We start from the raw sequence: 12,186 nt of genomic DNA, 5'->3' as shown, positions 1-12,186 counted from the left end.
GCTGTGAATTTATTGGCTATATTTAGCTCTACTCCGATGGATAGACATTGGAATGAGATTAAACATATATTCCGTTATCTTCGGAGAAAAACAGACTTTGGATTATTCTTCCCGAAAAACTCAACATCTCAGTTGATCGGATATGCAGACGCTGGATACTTGTCAGATCCTCATTTTGGCAAATCATAAACTGGATATGTATTTACATATTGCGGTGCAGCCATTTCCTGGAAATTCACGAAGCAAACTACAGTGGCAACCTCAACAAATCACTCAGAACTCATTGCAATTCATGAAGCCAGTAGAGAATGTATTTGGTTGCGGTCTATCATCAAGAATATTCAAGAATCATGTGGATTGCCAGACATCACAAGAAGTCCTCTTGTCATGTTTGAGGACAACACTGCATGCATTGATCAACTCAAGGAAGGATATATCAAAGGGGACATGACGAAGCACATTTCATCAAAATTCTTCTACACTCATGAGCTTCAAAAGAATGGTGAAATTGATGTACAACAAATTCGGTCATGTGACAACCTTGCTGATTTATTCACGAAATCATTACAGAATTCAACATTTGGGAAGTTACGACATAATATTGGAATGCGGCGACTTAAGGATTTGTTACAACAAAACTTCAGAGAATGATTAATTTTTGAAGGGGAGATTGTACTCTTTTTCCTTTGTCAAATTTTTATCCCACTGGGTTTTTTTTGGCAAGGTTTTAACGAGACAGTCTATGATCCACTATATAATAACAATTAAAGGGGAGAGTTATGAATTGATTGTTATATTCAAATGTTAAATAGTAAAGTTACATGTAGGAGTAGAAAACTTGCAATTCATTTAATGTACTTGTTCCCTCCTTTGACTATAAATAGCCACATTCAGTAAGAAGCAAAAGACACCCCGAGCATCTTCTCTGCTCTTTCTCCTCCTCAGCTCTATCCGATAAAATATAGTAGCTCTTTTAGTATTTCTTTTATTGTGCTTTTTTATTATTACTATAACCAGTATTTTATAACAATAAGGTAATTTTTTTTTGGAATGTTATTTGCAAATCATTAAAATAAGGGAGAAATATTATTTAATACAAAAAATAAAGAAAGAAAAAAAGGAAAGAAATAAAAAATTAAAAAAGGAAGGCGGTGTTTGGTTGGCAGATTAATTATATGAACAAGACAAGAGGGGACAGCAAACAAAACGCGGTTTGTGTTGTCCTCGCCCTTGCTTATTCGCAATACCTATTTCTATTTTCATCTCTATTTCTATTTTGTTGTTAATTTGGGAAATCAAAAATGGCGAATTACGAAGAATCAAAATCTCTATTGAGCAAAGTTGCAGGATTTAACGATGAGAAGAACTCAACGAAGCTCGATTCGAACGCCGGTGAGGCGATCGGTCACGCTACTTATGGATGGACGGTGAATGGATTACCAGCTGTAGGTCAAGGTAGCGTGGTTGGGGAGCCTGTTGATAGAGCTCATTGGGATTCTAGTCTCTGTGCTTGTCTCGGTCGTAATGATCATTTCTGTAGCAGCGATCTTGAAGTTTGTATGTCATCTCTCTCTCTCTCTCTCTCTCCCTCTCCCCCTCCCCCTCTCTTTCCTCTCCCCCCCTCTCTCTCTCTCTCCCTCTCTTTCCTCTCTCTCTCTCTCTCTCTCCCCCTCTCTTTCCTCCTCCTATCTCTCTCTCTCTCTCTCCCCCTCTCTCTGCCTCTCTCCCTCTCTCTCCTCAGTTTTATATATTTATCTGCATATGTTGATTGATTATCCGATTGCTTAATAGATCTAATCATTTCATTTACATGACCTCAAATCTGATAATATGTTTAAGTGTAGAGATCAAATATCTTGTGTGCTGAATTGACCTGAACATGTGTATATTTGATTACAATGAAAACATTAATCATCAGTGTTATCTTTTAATTGCCTAATGTTACTGTTTCCGGATGCTCAAGTTGTTGATTGTTATAATCAAAATCGTAATATCAAGCATTTTAATTCCGGTTAAGAAAGAGGTATGGAGTCTTTAAGCATGGGATAAGCTTGCTGAACAGTGATCTATAATGATGAATATGTTTTTGTTGTTACGGAGTACAAGGTTCATAATTTAGGTTAAAAGAAGAGATGATGACCTAACTCTCTCTAGGTGATTTTTAAAATCACAATTAATCCGCAGATTTATGTCAAAACATTCAATCTATAAATATTTTTAACTCGAATAAATGAAGAGGATTAAAATTTTATTAAAGAGGATTACATTTTTATGCCATTCCCAGAACTTGGTAAAAAGAAACTTGAAGATTATTGAAAATTCTAGATGAAAACAAAAATCCTTCTATCATCTGACAAATAAATATTACTTACAAATTCTACTTTATATATAAGCTATCATATACCTATGTTTCAAAATATTTCTGACTAGAAAATATTTTTATCAATTGCAATTACTATTTTCAATAATCTGCATCATGTTCCCCACCTCTTTTAGGATATTCCAAAGATCAAGTACAAAATCTTTGGCTCTCTGTACAAGGAACTAAATGAAGGGAGAATGGCATAATATTTGTACTGTCTTGTGGATGATCATGTAATTATTTACAATTCCTTGCACAGTCTCATTTGCTTCATCCCCCCCCCCCTATTTTTCACTCTCACGTTAGTCTCCACCTTATTTTTCCATTCCAATCCTACTGCATTTCATGACTTCCAGCCAATAGGAACCTTTTGCTGTAGCTAACCAATCGGAATGTTTTGTGGAGGCAATGTTTTGATTATGGATGTGATATTTGGATTTTAGTTTTTTCAAGAAAGATAATTTCAATTGATGCTGCATGTAAGCACATACCAAAATTCGTACTCGAGTTTTGACCTGGTTCTTGAGTGTTAAATAATTTAACTTTGTTTGTTAGGACATGTGCGTGATATTATTAGGTAATAGAATTTTGTTGTCCCTTAGCTTTATGATTATATTGTGATAATAAACTTTTTGTGCCCAATTGCTTTGTGATTATGTTCATATGGTTCATACAATTTTTTTATTGTAAAAGTTAATTTAATTGCCTCTTCATGTTGGTGTATTAGCTTACTGGTTTTCAAATATTTTGGCAGGTATTCTTGGAAGTGTGGCTCCATGTATTCTTTATGGAAGTAATGTTGAAAGGCTTGGATCTTCTCCAGGAACTTTTACAAATCACTGTATGCCATATTCTTGTCTATACATGCTTGGTGAGTTGCTATTTGGTGCCAACTGTGTCGCTCCATGGTTTTCATATCCCACTCGTTCAGCCATCCGCCGAAGGTTCAACCTAGAGGCAAGTCTCTATATTTGTGACTATAATGTTACATAGATACCCTTTTCCATTTAGTAGTTAAGTTGATAATATTAGGTTATTGTAGAGTGGTTGTCATGTGACAAGTTTCCCCTACTTGTATCTCTAGAGTTTGATGTGTATTGGTTCACGCACTAAATTTGCTCAGAGTCATACTCTCCAGTTGTCTTCTTTTTGATCCGGGATCTTATTGTTAATACATGGTTTTTGTGTTCTGCGTGTTCTAATGTAAATATTTCAATTGATTAGAGATATTTCTCTTCTTTTGTGTTTCTAACAAAATCCGTATACATTATTATTTTCTAGGTGTTAATAATTATCTTTTCTCTGGTTGTAAATTACATGAACATTATATATGCTTCCTGGGTTTATTATGAACTCATGTCATTCTTTCTTAAACTAATGATCATTTGGAAGAACTTATTTCTCGCAGACCAAGTTCCTAGTCTTTCAAAAGTGATCTGGATATTATATTTTGGAACAATATAAACACTCATATGTTTACAACTGGATTCGAGGAATCTTGATTTTTATATTTCCTCATTTTAATGCAGGGTAGCTGTGAGGCACTTAGCAGATCATGTGGCTGTTGCGGAAGTTTGATTGAGGACGAGGTGCAACGAGAGCAGTGTGAATCAGCATGTGATTTTGCAACCCATGTTTTCTGCCATCCATGTGCCCTTTGTCAGGAAGGTCGTGAAGTCCGTCGTAGGCTTCCTCATCCTGGGTTTAATGCTCAACCAGTGTTGGTTATGTTACCACCAGGGGAACAGAGCATGGGTCGTAGTTAAGCATGAAGTATTCGTCCTCAAATTTCTCTTATCATCCAACCTGGACACATTATGTGTCGCTCAACCATCATGTCATGTTATTTGTTTAGTAATATGCGACTGCTGTCTAAATTGCTTTCGAAATTCTGCACTATGCTTCTAGAACTTTCTGTATTCCAGTACCTACATGTGCTGTAATGTTTGTGTATAAACGCCAGTTTGAATTTGAATACTTGGTATTTTGTGTGTGATAAATGATATTGATAATATGCTTTTAAGAAGCCTCCTTATATTTGATAGTATACAGGGAACGAGTTTGAGTTGGTCTGCTAAGGGATGCGCCCTTTGGTTCTCATTATGCCTATGTAATTCAAAACCTTCATTGGATCATGTACGAGAGTGAGCTAGTAGATGTGAGGTTTCAGATCCTAGTTGAGTTTCTAGTAGGGATGAATATAGAGCAGTGCGGTTTGAACCTAAAACCGAACCATAACCAAAAAATCAAGGTTTCTAAAATTGAAAATCAAAACCAAGCCAAACACAACAGTTGAGGTTCGGTTTTCATAATTTACGGTTTTAGTTTGAAGTAGTGCGGTTTTGGTTTTTACAACTCAACCGAATTAAATTAAATTGTATACTAGAGATAAAGTGGCATTTTCGGAAAAAAAGAAGAGAGAGACCAATTTATAAAATCAATGACAATCATCTCCAAATGATATACTAGTCCTTCCTCTCAAGTGAAGGAGCAGTTGATTCAGTATGTCAATTGACTGCTATTGTTAAAGAGCATTGATGTGAGCTGTAACATGAGCAGATAAAACAAACTGTTTTCTAGTACTTCACATAAAGGATATTAGTATAATTTTCAACTAAAAGCAGTAAAAAACACATGATATAAAGTTATAATGTTATAATTCTGAACTTAAAAATTAAGAATATAAGCTTTTCTAAAGAGAGCACTTAATAACAAGGGAAACTACCTGATGCTTGAGAGTTGCCAGACTCTCAAGCAAGTCTAAGTGCTGGCCAGTGCCACCATCTGACTTTTATCCCAAAACCAATCCAATCCGAACTGCGTACACTCCTGCAGATACCCCTAACTTCAGCTATTCATCAATCACACATTTACCAAAAAGCTTCTGCGCACCCTGGAATTCTTCTGCAAGCAAATTGCTTATACAAATCAAATAAAGACAAATTTAGAACAAAAGATATACCTTTCTCAATATTCCCCTATTCTTATAATCTTCCGGTTTTTCGCAAATGAGAAATGTCAACAAAAGTATCCACCTATAGTAAAAAAAGATGACAAGATAGGAAGACAGTAAATACTGAGAATATCCTGATAGTAGATTACCATTAGAGAAAGGATAAAAAAGCTGTCTAGATTATACATAGCGAGTATATGATGATGGAGGACAAATATTCTAAATTGTTTGTCACCGAAGATAAAATGTTTGAAGATAAATATAACAAATTGTATTGTGTTTTCAAGAGATGATGAAGGGAGATTATCATAATCTTTATCTTTATTTTAAAATATGATAGTTAAGCGGTAAATAAAAAACTTAGTTGTACTATGTATAAGCAGAAATTAAAGACATGAAAATCAAACTTCCCAATCAGGGGAATATATTGAAGATCAGGTATAAATTCTAAATCGAACTCCCTCTAGTGTCTACACAGAGTCACATAAGATGATAATACCATTAGCACAAAGTTTCTAAACTTGATGGACTGTGATAAAAATTCCTCAAACATCCAGAGGAAAGATTGACACTGCCTAACAATCTACTCTCCGGCTGTAGCGACACCTTGCTTCAATTTTTCCTTCTTGAGCTTCTTCTTTGAGACCGGCTTCTTCTTCCTGCGAGGAAGGTTCTTCTGCGCATAGGTGTAGAGTGCATAATTCCCACCAAGGAATGCAAACAGAAGCCCGGCAACAACGATAAGAACTATCAATCCTGGGTTTAATCCTCGAGCTTCAGAATCCATGATCTTCACCTGCGCGTGTATACAAACGGTGAAATACATGTAAAATCTGGATATGACGAGATGGCAAAGAAATGAACATAGGAAAACCCCAAGAAAAGGGGAATCATGAAAGTAGAAATCTGACATAAAGATCATTAAAATTGAATTATCACTCTACAAAATTTCCCATCATGTTTTTACAATTTGCATTGCATTAAGTTTTCCACAATATCATAAGTACAACTATATATATATATATATATCCCAATTCCATACTTCACTTTACCTGCAAACAGGTTAAAAGTTTCAAAATCAAACTGGAGCAAGCCAATACAAAATAGATGGCCCTCAACCAAGTATAAGCAGTTACCACACTTGAAATTGTTGCATGAATCGTACAATAACATCATAAAGCAACCACCAAAAAACATCACACAAGAACTTAATACTGCGTGATTTAATCCAGTATGACTAGCTGATTATTAAAACTGCATTTATGACAAATTCTGTCAAGTCGGTAAATAAATTTAGGAAAGAATGACATAATTGACCCATTTATTATATAATTACACGAAAATAGCAAGACTGAATAATATGGCCAACTTTGACCTTTGGAAGCTGCCATTTCAGAATGCGTATCGCCCTCCTTATAGGACCCATCCATTTAACACGTACCAAGTGTCAAAATTCAGTTACCAATACTCCAACATAGTATGGGTAATATATCTAAAGTAGAACACATAATACAGTACTTACATCAAAATGTGTATTATCGATTACCTCACTAAAGAAGCGTATTATATACATTAGATTAGATACCCTGCTAGAAAATGCGTATGGTTTTTAAAAAAATGTTATTTTTTATGTAATACTCACCCAACAAATGCGTATAGAAAAATCCCCCTTTAGCAATGTGTATTCAATCGCTAAAGTTGCCCAAAAAATACAGTACTAAAGAATGGATAAGATACCTTGCTAGAAAATACATACTGTATTAAAAAAATGTTATTTTTATGTAATACTCACCCAACAAATGCGTATAGAAAAATCCCCCTTTAGCAATGCGTATTCAATCGCTAAAATTGCCCAAAAATACAGTACTAAAGAATGGATAAGATGCCCTGCTAGAAAATGCGTATTGTATTAAAAAATTGTTATGTTTTATGTAATACTCGCCCAACAAATGCATATAGCAAATTCCCCGATGCATATTCAATCAGCTAAAGTTGTCCAAAAGATTGAAAGCCGTAACTTTTGTTAATTTTATTCAAAAAAGGGTTAAACATAACCTTCACCCTAAATTTAATAAAAACCAAGAAGATCTATTGTAGATATAAGGAAAGCGGAATGCACACAATTCACAAAACATACATCAAAGTTCAAACACACATTTCTCCTGTACTATCCCAAAAACCCGAAAAAACAATTATCCCAGATTGCTAACCGCAATTCCGCAAAATTACTAAAAAAACACGATTCTTTATACACATCAATTCAAGGAAAACCATTCTAATAATTCCTCTTTCACAGCTTCAATTCAATACATTTCACCATTTCATCATACAGATATGACCCAATTCAACTCATATAAATTCCATACCAGAACAAACAAATCAAAACCCAAAAATCTTAAATCACAACATAATCATCAAAAAACAATTGCACAAACGAATTGAGAAAAACATAGATCACATTAGATACATAAAAGACAACAAATGGGGCATATCTCGCATACCAACATATCAAAATCATCACGATCTATAGATACATAGCAGTGTTTATATAACATACCTTGCGACGGGGAGACAAGAACCAGTGTAGACACCAACGTTAGATGGAGTGAGACTCGGCAGATGATATTAAGGTAAAAAAAAACATATGTTATATACTTAAAAAACATCTGCTTCAAAAATTTATTCAGGTACTCAATTATTTGTTTTCTTTCAAATTTACTACCCAACTTTTTTACTTTTTAAGCATTACATAAAACCTTACAAATCTTGACTAAATTTGAATAGCGAAGTCGGAGATAATTATTTTCCGTTATGTTTAATGATCGTTAAATTTTTGGTAAGTGAATGAGAATGTTGATAAAATTTTCATATTTTTAAATCTATTGAAAATCTGAAGACTGAAATTCGTTAAATTTAAAAAATCAACAGCATGTCGAATTTTAAAATTTATATGGTCATAATTAAGAAATTATTATTATTATTATCAGGGGTAGATGAACAAAATAGTTTGTGAGTTATTAAAAATCGGCTACTAAATTAATTTTAACTCAGATAGACAATAATGGAAACGAGTTATTCTACTTAAATAGTTTACTGAGCCAAATTCAGACTTTAAAGTACTAGGTTCGTGATATCTGCGACTATAGTGGATCATGCTTTCTTCTTCTTGTTATTTATTTATATGTTATTTATATACTATTATTTAAAAATATAATCTTAATATATTTTTTGAAATTGAGTCGAACTTGAGAGTCAAATTTAACGGAATTGAGCTTCTCTCACTATTTAGTAAAATCAGTATGGAGTCGAACTTGAACCAATCGAATTTTTGTTAAGTTTGAAGTTTGAAAATTATGATTCGGTCGAGTTCAAAAAATTTAGTCAAGCTCGAGTTTGAGTTTAACAGTATTCAACTCGGTTCGACTCGTTTACAATTCTTTATATTATTAATTATTTAAAATTTATAAAAATATAACTAAGATTTTTTTAAAATCATGCATTGCACATGTTATAAGTTTGCATTAATATATTATTGATTTAGACTTTTTCATTTTTTTATAATCTATAAAATTAAGTGAATATATACAATTTTTAAATAAATGGAAAGTATTTACTCGTACATTAAAGCTGTTAAATTTGGAATCAAGTTTTTAAAAATTTTGAACTTTTTTAATAAGATTACACTCTTATTGTTGCCTAAGCTAAAAAAAGGAACAATATGTACGTAGTAATCTTATATGTTTTTGTTGTGACAAAATATGGCCCTGGCCCGGCTCCCTCAGAATACATATGACAATAATGCCGAATCAATATATTAAGTAAAGAGTTCAAATTTTCGGTGCTAGTACACGCCTCCGCTTAAGTTTTCGTATGGATACATATACGACGTAGATCGCTCAGCAGGATACGTGGTGATGGTTTTAAGCAAGGACCTCCATTAGATAATCATAATCATAAAGCTTTGTAAGATAAACATCCCATCCACGAATTAAACATTGTTTTTCGCATGGATCATGCGGTGGATTTCAGTTTTATTCAGTTTTTTGCAGTTTTAATGTTTATTTTCGCTGTGTTTTTATGCCCCAAAACCTAACAATGGTATCAGAGCTACTTGCGAAATGTTTTAATTCGTTTGTGTGTTTACTGATTTTGATGATAATATCATGTATACAATCTGCCATGACTATATGTATGAGATTTGTATATTATGCATGTGTTGATAATTAGCCATGATAGATATTTCGATATTATGCATGTGTTGATGATCTGTCATGATAAATATGATGACATTATATATGTTGATGATCTTCCATGATATATATGAAGATATTATGCATGCGTTGATGATCTGAGATGACTGTTGTTATGATTAATTGTGTATGGACACAATAGGGGACTGGAACATACTGTATGTATATGATACGATGATACAGAGATGAAGAATCGAGCAGAAATGTTCTATTTTGATTCAGAAATTCTTTTTCCACTTAAAATGATTAAATAGATTAATCATAATAAGTATATGATAAATTATATTATTATATGTTATTTGAGCATGGTGGATGGTTATGGCATTTAGACCTTAGATTAATGGTTTATTAATTGTGGTTTTGGTTTTTAAATACGACTTGCACATCATTTTGATTCTTGTAATATTAAATCTCGAATGTAACTCGAGTTCTTCTTGTAAGTTCATTAGATTAGTTTTTTATATTTCAATATATGTAATATACTTGAAGACTAGAAGACTTAAAGAAGGAGTCCATTGGAGGTGATCTAAGGAAGTTATACAAGGAAGCAAACAAATCAAGAAAACATATGATGTAATAATTAGTTATATTTATTTACTTAACCTCCTTAGATTGACCATGATCTTTATCATCAGCTTGATGAAGATCCCATAGGCTGGGGCCATAACAATGGTATCAGAGATGCATGCTTAATTAGATTAACAATGTATGTATGTATAGATACATCACCCATGCCATGCCTGCTAAACAAGATAAAATCTATAACGATTCAAGATTTTAAAATTTAACAAACGATCATGAGATTCTTGTATTTCAGATTCACGAAATAAAATATGATTTTTTTTTGATATGGGGTGATCCGACTGGACCGCATGTTCTAAAGATGATTAGATGTATGGAGTACCTTGCTCCTCTGGGTTCCGCGATTGGTTCGAAAGCCCAGATAGATCCGATCTTTCAATATTTGAACAACAACTATGCTCAGTTTGTAATGAATTATAACATGAATGAGATAGATAAGACACCTACCAAATTGTTGGCTATGTTATAAATTATTGAGACCAACATTCAGAAGGCGTCCCTGATCCCATAATTATGGTAAATAAAGGGAGTGCCAAAGGGAAAGGTAAATAGAAAGGCAAGAAGATGATGGGGTCTAAATATGTTGTTGCTCCTAAAACTGTTCCCAAATAGGCTTTGAAGCCTGGAGGTGGTGTTGTAAAGGTGATACTTGTCATTATTGTAAGAAACTGGGTCACTGGAAGGGAAACTATCATGCTTTTTTGGAGGATATGAAGAAGAAGAAAAAGGTTGATGGCGCTTCTGATTCAGGTATTTATGTTATAGAAGTTAATTTGTCTACTTATACTTCATGGGTATTGGATACTGGATGTGGTTCTCATATTTGTATAAATGTGCAGGAATTGCGGGGAAGTAGGACATTGGAAAAGGGATAAGTCGACCTACGTGTTGGCAACGGAGCAAAGGTTGCTACTTTGGATGTAGGGACTTATCAGTTATCATTGCCCACTGGGCTTATTTTAGAACTTGTTAGGCCCTTAATCAACTGTAGAGGGGGGGGGGGGTGAATACAGTTAATACAATTATTTCGACAAAACTTCAACAGAATTAACAGTTTTTATATTAACAGATAACAATTTATTACAAATGTACTCTCTCGAAAGGATGAACAAATATCCTTGAGAGCTGCTAGGTTATGCGAAAGATATAACAATGTTCGCAATACATATAGCATGAACCTAATATGTGCTTTATATAGAGCATAACTATATAATGTATAAGGAATTCTATTCTATTAACAACAAGGAAACCTAATAAAATATTTCTAAGATAAAGTCATTCACCGCCTTGAGTTCCTATTTTCTTTTCCTTATCAAAGATCAACTGATGTGACAAATCCTGATTTCGTCATCCGTTGACATCATCATCCGTTGATATCATTATCCGTTGATATCATCATCATCCGTTGATATAAGTTCTGATATGAACTTCTGATAGTTTCTGCTGATATCATCAATTATATCTAACAATCTCCCCCAACTTGTGCATTATGGCAATATGTACAAGTTCCAATTGATGATGTCAAACTATCTAAATGAAGGAATCAAGTAAGCATATTCATTCTTGTGTCAGTAAATATCAGACTTTACTCTTCATTCTGAACTCTAACACAGTCTGGAAAATTTTCAAAAAACTTCCTTAGCAGATTCTCTTCCAATACATCCAAATACCATTGCATCCAGCTCTAGAAACCCAATTTTCTTTCCATCAGGATTGAAGGTTAAAACTTTAGTCCCTAGAATTATTTCTATCTTGGCTCCTCCAATAGGCATATCAACAACATATTCAGATTGATCAATGTACTTTGGAATATATTTTGATTTATAAGACATTCCTCTCTGCTTTAACTGTATCAGGTTCTTTATGAATGCAAACCATCTGGAAGTTATAGAATTAGTTACCTTGATAATTATAGCAATAAGTTCCAATTCATGCCATGGTCTGTCTCTTAACTATTCTTGATTCAACCTTAAGCTTCTCCCAGACTCCAGAAAATAGATTATTTTCTCTTCAGCATGATCAATAACAATTTGCACTTA

At 33.5% G+C, this 12,186-nt stretch overlaps 2 protein-coding genes across 2 annotated transcripts; one reads left to right on the top strand and one right to left on the bottom strand.

Moving 5' to 3' along the window:
* Positions 1–1,197: 1,197 nt before the first annotated feature.
* On the top strand, positions 1,198–4,388 carry LOC141713586 (cell number regulator 8). The gene is made up of 3 exons (XM_074517065.1): positions 1,198–1,557; positions 3,117–3,319; positions 3,892–4,388. Exons 1-3 carry the CDS (start codon positions 1,302–1,304, stop codon positions 4,126–4,128), a joined length of 696 nt encoding a protein of 231 aa, XP_074373166.1. The 5' UTR covers positions 1,198–1,301; the 3' UTR covers positions 4,129–4,388.
* A 1,322-nt stretch (positions 4,389–5,710) lies between these two features.
* LOC141713585 (DNA-binding protein S1FA3-like) lies at positions 5,711–8,028 on the bottom strand. Its single transcript, XM_074517064.1, has 2 exons — positions 7,873–8,028; positions 5,711–6,111 (listed from the first exon to the last, which is right to left on the bottom strand). The coding sequence occupies exon 2, from the start codon at positions 6,100–6,102 to the stop codon at positions 5,899–5,901; it is 204 nt and encodes a 67-aa protein (XP_074373165.1). The 5' UTR covers positions 6,103–6,111; positions 7,873–8,028; the 3' UTR covers positions 5,711–5,898.
* Between the last annotated feature and the right edge of the window lie 4,158 nt (positions 8,029–12,186).

The sequence above is a fragment of the Apium graveolens genome, chromosome 3 (assembly GCF_009905375.1).
Source record: "Apium graveolens cultivar Ventura chromosome 3, ASM990537v1, whole genome shotgun sequence".
Taxonomy (NCBI): domain Eukaryota; kingdom Viridiplantae; phylum Streptophyta; class Magnoliopsida; order Apiales; family Apiaceae; genus Apium; species Apium graveolens.
This window is presented reverse-complemented; position numbering and strand designations above follow the sequence as displayed.